The sequence below is a fragment of the Ochotona princeps genome, chromosome 21 (genome assembly GCF_030435755.1).
Source record: "Ochotona princeps isolate mOchPri1 chromosome 21, mOchPri1.hap1, whole genome shotgun sequence".
Lineage (NCBI taxonomy): Eukaryota > Metazoa > Chordata > Mammalia > Lagomorpha > Ochotonidae > Ochotona > Ochotona princeps.
In genome coordinates this window covers 26,853,720-26,868,477 of record NC_080852.1, presented here as the reverse complement: position 1 = coordinate 26,868,477, position 14,758 = coordinate 26,853,720, and the positions used below count along the sequence as shown (strand labels likewise).

Below are 14,758 nucleotides of genomic sequence, written 5' to 3'. Positions count from 1 at the left end.
TGGGGCTGGCACTAAGTCACAGTGGGCTAACCTGTTAGCACATCACTGGCTTCCCCGTGGTTCAAGTCTGGCCTGCTTCATTTCTTTTATTTTTTTTTTTAAGACTGATATATTAATTTTCATAAGGGAGGTTTACAGAGAGGAGGAGAGACGGGGAGAAAGGTCTTCCATTTGCTGGTTAATTTCCCAAATGAGCCAACAGCCAGCTGCAGCTGAGCTGACTGAAGTCAGGAGTCAGGAGCTTCTTCCAGGTCTCCCACATAGGTGCAGGATCCCACAGCTTTGGGCCGTCCTCCACTGCTTTCCCAGGCCACAAGCAGGGAGCTGGATGGGAAACAGAGTGGCTAGTCCTGAAGTGGTGCCCATATGGGATCCAGTTCCAGTCCCTGGGAAAGCTTCAAAAGATGGTTCAAGTGCTTGGACCCCTGCACTCAAGTGGGAAATACGGATGAAGCTCCTGGCTCCAGCCTGGCCCAGTTCCAGCCAATGCAGCCCTTTAGGAAAGTGAAGCAGTGGATCAATCTCTCTGACTCTTCCTCCCTCTGTTAACTCTGCCTTTCAAATAAAAAATAATAAGTCTTAAAAAAAATGAGGATGTTGGGCCCGGGGTGATAGCATAGTGTTTAAAGTTCTTGCCTTACACGCCCGGGATCCCATGGGCACCCGTTCTAATCCCGACTGCTTCGCTTCCCATCCAGCTCCCTGCTTGTGGCCTGGGAAAGCAGTGGAGGACGGCCCAAAGCTGTGGGATCCTGCACCCGCGTGGGAGACCTGGAAGAAGCTCCTGGCTCCTGGCTCCGGATTGGCGCAGCACCGGGCATTGCGCTCACTTGGGGAGTGAATCATCAGACGGAAGATCTTCCTCTCTCTCCTCCTCTCTGTATATCTGACTTTGTAATAAAAAATAAATAAGTCTCAGAAAAAAAAAAAATTTTTAAATACAAGTGGAACAGACAGGATACAAACCAGTATTCAAATGGGAAGTCAGCACCATAGGTGGCAGTTTTAATCCGCTGTCTCACCACACCACCCATATCATTTCATCTTTCTATTACTAACATCTTCAACTAGGAATGTTAAATTCTCACTCCTGCGGTCAGTGTTACTATAAAATAGGTTAGACTACTGCTAGACAATGGATTCAACCTTACAAAACTGGTTCAATTCTCAAATTACTCCATTTTTTTTCTTTTAATTTTAGACTTATTACTTATTTTTATTGCAAAGGCAGATTTACAGAAAGATTTTCCGTCTGCTGACTCACTCCACAGGTAGTTGCAATGACCAGAGCTGAGCTTCTTCTAGGCCTCCCATGCCTGTGCAGAGTACCAAGGCTTTGGGCCATCCTTGACTGCTTTCCCAGGCCACAAGCAGGGAGTTGGATGGGGAGTGAAGCAACCAGGATACAAGTCAGTGCCCATTGGGGATCCCAGGGCATAAAGGTGAGGACTTTAGCCTCTGTGCTACTGTGCTGGGCCCTATTACTCCATTTCTGAGTAGAGCTTCCCTCTAACACATCTGGGAAGATGGTTTGTCTATCACCCATATGGAAGACCAGCACAGAGTCCCTGGCTCCTGGCTTCAGCTTAGCCCAGACCTGACTATTCCTTTGGCAAGAAGATAGCTCTCTTGTTCCCCTTCTCTGGTTATGAGGTTTTTTAAATAAATGGATAAATCTTTAAAAAATAAAATAAATACTCCTACTAAATACTGATTGGCTATAAAGTGCATTATACGGTGAAGCTGCAAACATCCATTCTAGAGAACACAGTATGTTGAACTATCAAAACCTCATGAGCAGGCCCCTCAGAGCATGCTCCACACTGGGGACTCTGGGGTGGTTTTGGGTGGCTGTCCTCCATCCCAGGGTGCAGAGGTTTTTGGGAAGATGAGTATGCCTTCTCTCCTTATCTCCCCCAGATACAGGAGGGAAAAAAGAGAACGTGGAAATGGTAATCTCACCCACCTTTCTGTAGCCCTTGATCCTAATCACCCTAATCAACTATGCAAAAATCATCAAAAGTAAAAATAATTTTTAAGGGCCCGGAGTGATAGCGCAGTGGCTAAAGTCCTTGCCTTGCTCGCATCGGGATCCATATGGTTGCCAGTTCTAACCCCGGCGGCCCTGCTTCTCATCCAGCTCCCTGTATGTGGCCTAGGAAAGCAGTCGAGGACAACGCAAAGCCTCGGGACCCTGCACCCGCGTGGGAGACCCAAAAGAGCTCCTGGCTTCTGACTTCGGATTGGCTCAGCTCCAGCCGTTGCGTTCACTTGGGGAGTGAACCATCGGACGGAAGATCTTCCTCTCTGTCTCTCCGGCTCTCTGTATATCCACCTTTCAATAAAAATAAATAAATATTTAAAATAAAAATAATAACTTTTTTTATGAAAGGGAGAACACAGTAATTCTATCCCTAGAGATGTTTTTACAGGGCCAGCACAATGGCTCAATGGCTACGTGCCAGGACCCCGTATGGGTGCTGGTTCATGTCCTGGCTGCTTCACTTCCCATCCAGCTCCCCGCTTGTGGCCTGGGAAAGCAGTCGAGGACGGCCCAAAGCTTTGGGACCCTGCACCTGCGTGCCCGACCCAAAAGAAGCTCCTGGCTCCTGGCTCCAGATTGGCTCAGTCCAGCCACTGCGGCCACAAGGGAAGTGAGCCAGCGGACTGAAGCTGTTTCTCTTTGTATCTCATTCTCTCTGTACATCTGCCTTTCCAATAAAAAAAAATTAATTCTTTAAAAAAAATTGGAAATTGGGCCCAGCGGCGTGGCCTAGCGGCAAAAGTCCTCACCTTGAAAGCCCCGGGATCCCATATGGGTGCCGGTTCTAATCCCGGCAGCTCCACTTCCCATCCAGCTCCCTGCCTGTGGCCTGGGAAAGCAGTTGAGGACGGCCCAATGCATTGGGACACCGCACCCACGTGGGAGACCCGGAAGAGGTTCCAGGTTCCCGGCATCGGATCGGCACGCATCGGTCCGTTGCGGCTCACTTGGGGAGTGAATCATCGGACAGAAGATCTTCCTCTCTGTCTCTCTTCCTCTGTGTATATCTGGCTGTAATGAAATGAATAAAAATCTTTGAAGAAAAAAAAAAATTGGAAATCCATGTACACAAGAGATTTTTCAAAAAACTTCATGGAAATGTATAGTACAAAATGCCCACAAATTTCAAAATTCTCTGCACCAAGATAGATTTATCTTGTTTTAGAAAGTTTTTTTTAAAGGTTTATTTATTTTTATTGCAAAGTTAGAAATACACATAGAGGAGGAGAGACAGAGAGGAAGATCTTCCGTCCAATGATTCACTCCCCAAGTGACCACAACAGCAACTGCTGCGCCAATCCTGAGCCAGGAGCCAGGAATTTCCTTCGGTTCTCCCAAATGGGTGCAGGGTCCCACAGCTTTGGGCCGTCCTCGACTGCTTTCCCAGTCCACTAACAGGGAGCTGGATGGGAAGTGGAGCTGCCGGGATGAAAACCAGCGCCTAGATGGGATCCTGGGGCTTTCAAGGCGAGGATTTTAGCCACTAGGCCACCGTGCCAGGCCCAAGATAGATTCATCTTAAATTCCATTTCCCACATACTTTTTTGAAGTGCTTTTGCATACAGAAACATATTTCACAAACTTAAGAGAGATTGAGAGAGAGAAATGGGGCCAACAAGCAGCCCAGTCCGTGAGACGCACACATCCCACAGTGGGGTCCCAGGTAGCTTCATCCCCAGGCTCTAGCCCCCCGACTCCCATTCCCTGCTTGTGCTGATTCTGGGAGGCAGCAGTGACCCTAAGTACCTGGATTCTGGCCATCCACATGGAAAACCTGACTTGCTTTCTGGCTCCCAGCTTCTGCAAAGCTCCAACATTTGAGACAAAAATGGAAGTACGATACATAAGTAAGAAAAAAATATCAGGGGTGGGTTCTGTGGCACCCAGCTTTTAGCTAATGTACTCTCCGGGAGGCAGCATAGGACAGCTCAAATACCTGCATTTTTGCCACCCCAGACTGCGCACTCAACTCCAGCTTGCACCGTGGCCTCGCCTGGGCAACTGAAGGCATTTGGGGAATGAACCCCGGAAAGATGCATGCGAGAGCACGTGTTTGCTCACTCTCTGTCACTCTGTTATCAAGCAAAATCTAACAAACATGAGCTCGTGTAGTTACAGTCTGGCTGCCCTATAGAATGATGCCAAACAACCGTTTCTTTCCCTTTTCAGCAAAGACAGTAGGCTGTTATTTCCTCATGCAGACACCTCAGTTAACAGCAATCACAATCGGAAGGGACAGCCGGGCAAAAAAACCCTAGAAGCATTTAAATGATGCTTAAAGAGAATGTCAAGAATCTGAAACAAAAACAGAGTTCAGGTGTTAGTCAACACCTCACTCCGAGGCTCGCTCAGAAACCAGAGAGGTCACTGAGACAGCAGACAGGCAAGGTGCACAGACAGCAGGAACAATCCATACCGAGTCAGCAGAAACCCAGCATGCAGTCTCACGTACAGGAACACGTCCTGGCCATCACCAAGTCCCCACCCAAAGCCCCCTTCTTGTTCTTTTGTGGAATAATTCAAGTTTACTAGAAAATTTAACCACTACTGGGCCTGTGGTTTGGAAGAACCCAAATTATCAAAGCACCAAGACAACCACCGAGCAGGTTAATCTTGACAAGCTTATGGAAACATTATTCACAAATCCAAAATGAAGAGTCCAAACTGACTTCATAAAGACAGATAATAAACTCAGAGCAGGGAGCTCTAAACTGAGCTGCTTCCCTGAGAACCGCCAGGTGCTTGCTGGGCTGAGCCAGCAGGCTGCCAGCTCTGACTTTCTGAGGAGAAACGTGTGCACGCCACGACTCAATGCTGCAGCCCCTTGGGGGTGCTGCCCAGCAGCCGCCAGAAGCACTGCCCACTGCCACGCTAGGTCATGTGTCATTATGACCAGGGGATAACAGTGCCCACGGACGGATGTCCAGCCCATCAACAATTTAAACTCACCGGTCACCATGCTGCATGTATCTCTGCTGCTTGTCCTGAGGTCTTAAGACTTCTAACATTCTGAAGAAGACAGAACAAAGAAGGTCCTTCCACCCTCAGCTTCTGACGGTCGTACCTCGCTCTCAAACAGACCCAGCTACAGCCACAACTACCCGGTCACTTTCCCTCAGGTTTCTATTTTATTTTTTCCTTCATGAAGCAATACCAAGACACACACAGTGGCAGATGTTTAGTGTTAGGGAAAGAAAAAAAAAGAGACACCTACTCCTCTAGGACAAACCTTAGGACCTGGGGGGTGGGGGAAGGAATGGAAACTCTAAACCAATAGTGACTTTTAGAGAAATACATTAGAGTTGAGAAATTTCTCCCCCAGAGGGTTTTGAAATCGCAGTAATAAAAATAAAAGCGTTTATACTCAGTTCTTCACTTCAGAGACTTTTTGGGCTGGGGCAAGAGGGGTTCCTTGTCTAAACCGATTCAAGTAAGTCCCCAGACCCGCAGGTTTAAAAAACGGAGGAGGAGGGGACTCCAGTTCTGCATTTCAGGACAGTACCTAGCGTGTTTGAGCTCAGAGTGCGGGGTGAGGGGGTGGCGTGCAGGAATCGCGCTTACGGAAGACTTGGTTTCTGGGGAAAGCCAAGCAGGGCCCACTCAAGGGCTGAGGGGCCAGGACGGTCCGCCTCCCCTCCACACAGCACCCGAGGGTGGGTGAAGAACCCCTGCCCTCTCACGCCTCCAGTGAGAGGCTCTGCTCAGCGGGGCTGCACGCACCCACCCACCCCTCACAGGGAGCCTCGCCCGCCTCGCACGAGAGCAGAGCGAAAGCAGAGCGGCAAGCCAGCCCAGGCCACAGTTGCCGGGAGGACGTCAGCAGGCTCGGAAGGGCCCGAACTCGCCACCTTCCCCACGCAGTAAAGCCCGCCCGCCCGCGATCGGCTCCGAGAGACGCGCGCCCCGCAAAACTAGCGGAGAGGTGGGGGAGTCGCTGGCGGGAGGGCGCGCGCCCCGGAAAGACGCTCCAGCCCACAGGGCCCCCCCACACACACACAGACACACACAGACACACACACACAGTTCCCAGAAGCCGGGAAGCAAAAAAAAAAAAAAAAAAACTAAGGCCGGGAACGCGCACGTCGGCGGCCATGCGCCCCGGGAAGGCCGCACGGCGCGCGCGCACCCGAGCGCCAAGGGGGGGCCGCAGAGGCTCGGGCGCGCTCCCGCGCCGGCGCGCGCACGCCGCGCCCACCCGCCCCGCCGCCCCTCCCCCACCGGCGGGGGCAGCCGCGAGCCCGGGGACGTCGGCGGCCGGCGCTGCCCCCCGAAGGGCTCCCGCGCCCCGCGGCAGCTGCCCGGCCGCCCCCGCCCGCCGTTGTGTGTGTGTGTGTGTGTGTGTGTGTGTGTGGGGTGGGCCCAGTGTCCGCAGGCCCGCGGCCTTCCGGGAGCCCCGTTCCCCAGCGGAGCCCTCACCCGGCGACGCCACCGCCGCCGCCGCCGCCGCTCTCCCCGTCGGCCCCGCCGCACCGCCCGGGGCCCCGGTTCTGCCGTCGCCGCTCCAACACCGACAGGATTTTCTCCTCACAGCTCCCTGGGCGCCATCTTACATTCAACCCTCACAGCCAATGGGGGCCGATGGATCCTCTCGCGAGAAGCTGAGCGTCGGATCACGCGAGAAGTAAGGGCTGCCTCCTGGCCACACTTAAAGGGGACGCTTCCACCCGGGAGGGAAGGCCGCGCCTTTGGCCCGGGAGGCGAGAAGTCCTGGCCCAGGGTGCGCTGTGGCTGGGTGGCCAACGCGTCGGACCGCCCCTGGACGCCCCTCCGTGAGGGGCGGAGCCAGGCACGGGGTTAGCCGGGGATCGGCCTGGCCGCGGAGCCGGAGCCCACCTTCCGCCGCCCGCAGGAGCCTCCTCGGGTGGCGCAGCCCCACGCGGGGCGGGGCCCAAGCCGGCTCGGCCTCTGCGTTAAGGTGGTCCCCCGACACCCCCGAGCTGGGCCCGGCGTCTCCAAGCGAGAACCCCCGGGGAAGCCCACCGGTCGTTCCCTGCCTGGAGCACCCAGGGCCCCGGGACCCCCGGGCTGTGTGCTGTGAGCCCAGCGTGGCCGTGCACAGGCAGGTCCACCTTAAAGGAAGCCTCGGGTAGCCCGTGTTTGTATACAGGGAAAATGTGGAGGGCATTAAAGCTGCAGGCGGCCCTCGCCCAGCTTTCACACTGCCCCGGCAAACCTGCCTCGGCCTTGGAGCTTCCCTAGGGAGGGACTGTTGGAGAACATGCACCTCTCCCAGCCCCGCGCCAGGACCATCTCCCACATAGCGCCTGGTGACCGTGCGTAACTTGGACTGGCTTGATTGGCTGTGCCCGACACACAGAGGGCGCTGAGCAGGCCCGCGGGCAGGTGGAGCGCCCTGGCACCAAGCAGGGCACAGGTGTGTGCTCACGCTGCCAGGGCCTTGCGGCTCTGTCCCCAAAGCCCGTTCTAGGATGTGCACAGGCTCGCACTCTCTCTCTCACACACACACACACACACACACACACACACACACGAATGTCCCTGGGGGCCCCCCCAGATGCTGCAAACAGACAAATCACACACGGGCTCCAGTGTGGAGAGGGGGGCTTTAATTGTCTTTATTGCCTGGAGTTAGGGCCGGCGAAGCCTAACCCCAGCTTCCAGAAGAGGTAGGTACGTTCATGGTGTCTCTAGCTTACATCTTCCCAGGGTCCTCTCGCAGCGTGACGGTCCGGTTGAACACGAGCTGGAGGGCGGGGGGGGGGGGTGGGTGGGAAATGAGCATCAACCCAGGCCTCTTAGCTCCCTCTTCCTCACAGTGAGGATGTGAGGGGCCAAAGGCCAGGAGTCCTGTAGCGGTGGGCTCTGGCTAACTTCAGGGCTTGGGTTGAGGGCCTGGCTAGCTCTGAGCCTTGGCTTCCCAAGAGTTCTGACAAACCTCAGGTAGGCCACCTGATTTAAGGATTAGTTAGGGTGGGAGCTGCACTCAAGTGGGTGCACGGACGTAACCGGGGCCTTCCGCAGCAGAGGACCGCCCCTCCGTGATGGGGACAATCCACAAACAGGACATAGGCCGAACGCCTGGCACCGTGGACAGCAGCCAGTGTCACTGCTGCACCAAGGAAGGGCATGTAGGGGAAGCCTAGCACCTTTCCAGGGCGGCTGTCCGGGTCCACGGAGAAGTAGCCAAGGCGCTCAAACTGGAACTTGTCGAAGGGCTTTGCCAGGGCCACGGAGCTGTCCACCAGCGCATCCTCCACCACTCTCAGCGATGCCTGGAAGCAAGGGAGTCAGGAGGCAATCCAGCCCAGAAAGGAGGCCTGCCGCCCTCTCTGCATGCCCCACAAACCTACCGGGTTCAGGTCACTTAGGAATCCACCAGGCACTTCTGTGGGATCTTCTGGATTCTTGTGCTGGAACCTGCAGCCAGAGTGGAGGGAATGAGCCCTCCAGCTGGGCAGCTGCAACAGTGCCCACCTGGGACCCAGACCCACCCCAGTTAGGCTCACTTACAGCCGCTCGTAGAGGCGGATCTCACACGTTAGGGGTTGTGACACCCAGTGAATGAAGGCCTTGGGTTTCTCACCAGCATCCGCACGTCTGCAGGTCACCTCCAAGCTCTGCACGGAACCATCGGGGCCCTGGAAGGGGTGGAGTGGGAGGCAGCTTCATGCAGAGGGACCCAAGAAGATCTGGCAGGCAGGTGCTGCAGTGGGCAGGCTGCAGCTGGCTCTCACCTTGACGAGGCGCTGCAGCTCAATGACGTAGCCTGTATGCCTGAGGCCCACGGGCTGGCCAGACGCCAAGCGCTTATAGCCTGGCTCTGGCTCCTAGAGGGAGTAGGTAGGATAGACCCCAGAAGCTGCAGGGGTTAAGGAAAGCGGGAGTGGCTTCTCCCCAGCCCCCAGGCTGAGCAGAGGTTGGCTCAGAGGGGCAGGGGAGACTCAAGGACCCCAGGAAGAGATTCCAACCCGCCCTCACCTCCTTGAAGTCTGTCCTCTCAATGAAGACGACAGGTGTGAAGGGAACTTGGTGGAAGCCTTTGGTTTCATCTGCTGGGAAGTTGGGCACCTGGATTTGCATGGACTGTCCAGCACAAAACGTATATCTGTCATTCCAGACACTTTGACTGCCCCCCTTCCGCATGCCCAGGCCTGGTTAAACACCCCAGCCACACCCTCACCCAAACACAGGTAGAGGAGGGCCCACCTGGGCAGCAGGAAAATTGGTGATGACAACCCGTAGTGACTCCAACACAGCCATGGCCCGAGGGGCCATGTCATTCAGCACATCCCGCACACACGCTTCCAGGAGATGCGGCTCCATTGTGGTCTGGGCCACGGTCACTCCAACCTGGTGGGTCAGTTCAGCGTTGAGTCCCAGCCTGAACTGCAGGTCATTGCCCTCAGCCCGCACCTGCCCAACCAGACCGGTGGTTGTACCCGGGCGCAAAAGTTGTTGATGGCCTCAGGTGGGAAACCCCGCCGTCTCAAGGCTGTGAGTGTGAAGAGCCGGGGGTCATCCCAGTCCCTGTAGGTGAAGGAGGTGTGAAGTTTTTGCCTACAAGGTCACTAGTACCACCTTGGGGGTTTTTTGTTTGTTTCATAATTTAAGGAGACTGAAAGAGTGTTCCCATCCTCTGGTTTATTCCCCAATGTTTGCAATAGCCAGGAGTGGGCCTGACTGGAGAGCACAGAACTCCACCCAGGCCTCCTGGTAGCAGGGACCCCCCAACTACTGGAGTCATTACCAACTACTCGCAGAAGTACCAAACTACATTATCAAACTACACTGGCAGAAAGGTACCCCTGGAGCCAGGAATCAAACCGAAGCCCTCTGATCTGGGATGTGCCATCTTAACCCATAGGCTATACACCTGCCACTACTATCCCCACCCCAAGCCTGCTCCCAACTCTGAGCAGCCAAATGACAACACGTACCGCACGGCACCAGCTGCTACAAGCTGGAGGATCTTCCTCTTGGAGACAACAGCGTAGTGTAGGTTAAGACGGCCATATTCCCACTGCACAGGGCAGTAGACATCCAGAGCATTGCACAGCCAGAAGTAGGAAGAGCGTCTAGGGAGAAGGCAGGGCTGGGGCTAGGACTGACACCTGTGATATCATGAAGAGACCACAGAAGGGCTGTGAGAATCCCCTTGGCCTTGTCAGCCCTGGGGACTTGGGCTCCTCACCGGGCCTGGAATTCCTTGGTGCAGAGGGAGTGTGTGATGTGTTCAATGGAGTCACAGAGGCAATGAGTGTAGTCGTAGGTGGGGTAGATGCACCTGTAGGACATAAGGAGCAGATCCCCGATCCTCACCGTCTCCCACCGCCCTTGCTCCATGGCCCAGCCCCATCCCATGCCCTCACCTACCATCTGTCCCCTGTGCGGTGATGCGGTACGTATTTGACACGATAGGCCACTGGGTCCAGCTTCCCATCCTCCATCACCAGCTTCATCCGCAGCGTAGCCTCACCCTCTGAAAATTTGCCCTTGCGCATTGCCTGGAAGGAGCAATGGGTTGGACTGTTTCTTCAGCACGGCCCATCTCATCCTCAGTATTTTAGGATGCCACCCAATGCCAGATGCCCCCTTAAAGGACTCCACCTCAAACAGCAGCAGTGACTCCTCTACAGGACGGTCCCTCCAAGGCGAGGGCAGGGTGTTGTGGCCCTTGAGCTCCTCGCCTCGCTGGTGGCACACATAAGCCTGACCCCTGTGGGGGAAGAAGCGATGAGTGCCCAGCCTGGCCATAAGCTACTCAGCCTACCTGGCTGGGCATCACCAGGTACTAGGTCTCACCTGCGAATGAGCTCCACAGCCCAGGCGTATAACTGGTCGAAATAGTCAGAGGCGTATGTCACCTTGTATGGTGTGTAGCCTGGGGCAGAAAGAGAACAGATGAGAACAACCCACAGAAAATCAGAAAATCACATCCAGTGGCAGGTCAGGGCCCAGGGAGGGGCCCACTGACAACCAGACCCCGCCAAACCTCACCCGGTCCATACCCAGCCAGGCCACCATGTCAGCGATGGCAGTGAAGAACTTGGCTTCCTCCTTCTCAGGGTTGGTGTCATCGAAGCGCAGGAAGCAGATACCGTTGTTGGCCTAGGAGAGTGGCATCTGTGAGCTCCCGCATGGTCCACGAGCCCCCAGCCCAGCTCATGAAACTGGGACATCCTTAGAGCTCTCCTGGGTTGGAGCTAAACATTACCTTCAAAAACCTCCCTCTCCTTCTTGCACCTAAATGCAGCACCAGCAGCCCATATGTGTATCATTTTGAGTCCAGGCTAGGGTAGGCTAAAGCTAGAAGCTTCTTCAGGGACTCCAAAATGGGTGCAGGTACCCAAGTACTAGGGCTTTACTAGGCGATTAGCAGGGAGCTAGATAAGAGGTGGAGCAGCTAGGACTCAAACCTACCTGGCATTACAGGCAGCAGCTTAACTTGTAACACCACAATGCCAGCCCCTTCCTGAGCCAATTTGAATTTGCTAACTGCCACCTCGAGATTTTTTTTTCCCCCAACAAGCCTAAGGAGTCCCAGGAATATGTCACATGTGGCATCTATGACATCTCCCTGGCTAAGCACAAGACAAGAGCCACATTCCAGATCCCCAACCACAGGAGCAATCAGTGACGACCCTGCTGGCCAGGTCCTTGATGCATGCTCACCTTGGCATAGCCAAAGTTGAAATTGATGGCTTTAGCATGTCCAATGTGTAGAATCCCATTAGGTTCTGGTGGAAACCGGGTACGAACCTGTGAGAAGTGGGGATGGGACAAGAGACATGAGGTCAGAGTTTGGACTACCCACCCTCCCTCCCTGCTGGGGAGGCCATGGCAGTGGGTGAGGCTATCTGGTGGCGGCTGGCCTGGCCATGATCCCACGTACCTGCCCCCCTGTGATCTCCAGGTGCTGCTTCAGGAGATCCATGGTGTGTGGGGTGGTCACATAGCCTGGAGTCTTGTAGTTTTCCCCTGACAGGGCCAGAACAAGCCTGAGGACCCATCCACATACCACGACTCCGGATGCCCAGGGTCTAGCATCAGGGCTCCCAGCCAAGGTGGCAGCCCTGGCTGGGGCATTAACTCAGCCACTCACCAGGCTTGTGGAACTTAAGGGCCTCCCCACGGAGCTGTTCCAGCAGAGACAGGGTCTGGCCAATGGGCTCACCTACAGTGAAGAAACCACAAATTTCTCCTCTGGCTACAGCTGCAGTACCCAGCACAGAGAGTTACCACAAGCCTCTCACCGTTCTCCACCAAATCCTTGGCCGTCTTGCAGTCTGGCTCTTCAGACCGAGCCTTCACCACCTGAAAAGAGGCCCAAAACTGTGTCAGCATCTCTCTTGGATGGAGAGTTGGGATTACTGAGGCCAACACTCCCTCCCCGACATCTCGCCCTACCCCTGACCTCAGTCCCCACCTTGGGCTTTTTCTCCAGATCAGCCTCCATCTTGGGACCCAGCAGGTGGAGGACCTAAGCAGAGAGTGGTCAGGCAGAGCCAGCAGTGTCCTCTTCCCAGCTGACCCCACCCACCACCCACCCAAGAGCCTCAAAGAACTGTTCCCACCCCAAGTGCACCCCACATTGTCTTCTCATGGGGTTCTGCAGACCTCACATGCCTTCTCCCTCCTGAAGGGGCACACTGGACCCATGCAATGAGGCCTGTCCTGCCCACACCCTCCTGTGATTCTGTACCAACATCCCTGGGCAAGGGCCCTATTGGCCTTACTTAAGGGACACAGACACTGAGGATCTGAATAAGAGGGGCAGAACCCAGGAACCCCTCCACTCGTCCATCCTCCAGTGGGCCCCAGGCCCTGTTCTGGAACAGTCTAACCAGTGTCCAGCTCAGGAAGGTGCCCACCTGCATGTCCACCTCGTGCTTGATCATTTTGCCATCTGCCCACTTGAGTGCAGCGCGAGCCTCTCCTAGAAGCGTGTGCACAGGAAACTGCGGGAGGGGTCCAAATAGAGCACACCCTACTCTCTTTCCCCGGAAAAGGAACCAGGGCCTGGGTCCAGCCGGACCACAGGCTCCCACCTCCTGCCCTGACAATGCAGCATGACCACAGAGAGAACGACAGAGCCCCTGCTCACCCATCAATAGCCCCATGTTGAAGTGGTAACGCTCAGCCAAGAGCTGGGGCCGGTGCCTGTTGATAGTGGCCTCTACCTGCAGCAATCCAAGCCATATGGTGTAGGAAGGTTGTCTTTTGTGGAACCCACACTCCCACTCCCTGAGTTTGAAAGTAGGGGTCTGGGGAGGAAGCCCCATGGCTGGGATCAAAAAAGACTCACAGGGACTGGCCCCATAGTGTAGTGGCTAAAGTCCTCGCCTCAAACACCACCTGGACCCCATATGGGCATTGGTTCTAATCCCGGCAGCCCTGCTTCCCATCCAGCTCCCTGCTTGTGGCCTGGGAATGCAGTCGGGGACAGCCCAAAGCCTTGGGACCCTGCACCTGTGTGGGAGACCTGGAAGAAGCTCCTGGCTCCTGGCTTCAGATTGGCTCACTTTCAGCCATTGCGGCCACTTGGGGAGTGAACCATTGGACAGATCTTCCTCTCTGTCTCTCCTGCTCTCTGGATATCTGCCTTTCCAATAAAAATAAACCTTAAAAAAGAAAAAAAAACTCACGGCCTCTTCAATCTGCTCTGGGGTCACCGTGACACCCACGCCACATTCCTGCTCAAAGTCTTGGATGTCGATGGGGTCCAGGGGGTGGCTCCGCACATACTCTAGGGCAGCTGAGAAAGGGACAGTTGGAGAGTTGGTGGGATCTCAGCACCAAGCGGTGGACAAGAGAAGGCCCGATGCCCGAGAAACCTCACAATGGAAAAAAAGCCTGTGTTCCCAGGGAGGGGCGGGTGGTGTGGCTCCCAGCAGACCTCAGTGGGCACCCCCTATAGTCTCACTAGAGTCCCCCACCACCCTACCTGCCTGTACACGACATAATTTTTCAAGAAGGAACTGGGGTAAGGTGGGAGGGTTTGGCAGGAAGCTTGGTTAAAAAGGCAGAAAAAAAGGCCCCAAAAGCTGAAGGAAAGGATTCCTGTGGAACTGGCAGGACAAGCAGGGGTCTCACCGCTGAGCTGCAGCTCCGTGTGGATCTTCTTGCTGGCTATGTAGTTCACAAGGAAAGAGAGACGCCGGGGGTCTCGGAGTCGGGAGGCCAAGCCGTACAGCAGCGTCCCAGTAGCCTTGTCGATGGTGGAGCCCAGAGTCTGCTGCGCCTGGGATCAGAGGGGTCGGGGGAGAAGTCCCCCAAGCTCAGTGAGAGAGGGCGGGACACCCGCAAGGCACAGTGGCATCTGCGCCGGCCGCACGAGGCGCTGGGATCCGCTCGCTCGCTCGCACCTGGGTGGCCGCCTCGCGCAGCTGCGCGCTCAGAGCCGCGTTCTTGAGCGTCTCGCGGGCCTTGAGCTCGCTCAGGCCGAGGCCGGTGAAGAGCGACAGAGAGTCGGCAGTCGCCATGACCAGGTACCGGAAACCAAAAGAAACTTTGGGTAGAGTCGGCGCGTCGACATTCACCCTCTGGCCAATAGGAAGGCGAAGCCTAGGAGCGACCCAATGGCGTCTGGCCTAGGATGGAGGAGGCGGAACTCTGCGGGGTTGTCGCCGCCATTTAAGGTACCCAAGGCCAACGAACAGGCCTTTTGGGGCGTGTGGCTTCTGCCCTCTTGCGTCAGCAAGAGCTGGAGGGAAAGTGTTGAAAGCGGTGGACTGAGGAAAAGCGGGCGTGACT

General features: G+C 55.5%; 2 protein-coding genes across 4 annotated transcripts in view; both read right to left on the bottom strand.

Annotated features, from left to right (window-relative positions):
* Positions 1-6,968, bottom strand: part of QRICH1 (glutamine rich 1) — a 45,679-nt gene extending 38,711 nt beyond the window's left edge. The window contains exons 1-2 of one of the 3 annotated variants that reach the window (XM_004581451.3): positions 6,461-6,968; positions 4,994-5,053 (exon numbers count right to left, since the gene is read on the bottom strand). The gene's annotated coding sequence lies outside the window, so the exon portion shown is untranslated. Of the gene's footprint in view, positions 1-4,993; positions 5,054-5,546; positions 5,749-6,460 lie in introns of those variants that run through there. The other 2 variants (XM_058679120.1, XM_004581450.2) reach the window with 2 other exon arrangements.
* Positions 6,969-7,600: 632 nt separating this feature from the next.
* Positions 7,601-14,758, bottom strand: QARS1 (glutaminyl-tRNA synthetase 1). The gene is made up of 24 exons (XM_004581452.3): positions 14,371-14,758; positions 14,099-14,246; positions 13,651-13,760; positions 13,110-13,185; positions 12,877-12,941; positions 12,432-12,485; positions 12,259-12,319; positions 12,108-12,179; positions 11,898-11,983; positions 11,678-11,764; positions 11,014-11,113; positions 10,808-10,886; positions 10,613-10,721; positions 10,379-10,509; positions 10,197-10,289; positions 9,943-10,080; positions 9,445-9,532; positions 9,212-9,355; positions 8,984-9,088; positions 8,740-8,832; positions 8,516-8,643; positions 8,356-8,422; positions 8,152-8,277; positions 7,601-7,748 (listed from the first exon to the last, which is right to left on the bottom strand). The coding sequence occupies exons 1-24, from the start codon at positions 14,485-14,487 to the stop codon at positions 7,698-7,700; spliced, it is 2,328 nt and encodes a 775-aa protein (XP_004581509.2). The 5' UTR covers positions 14,488-14,758; the 3' UTR covers positions 7,601-7,697.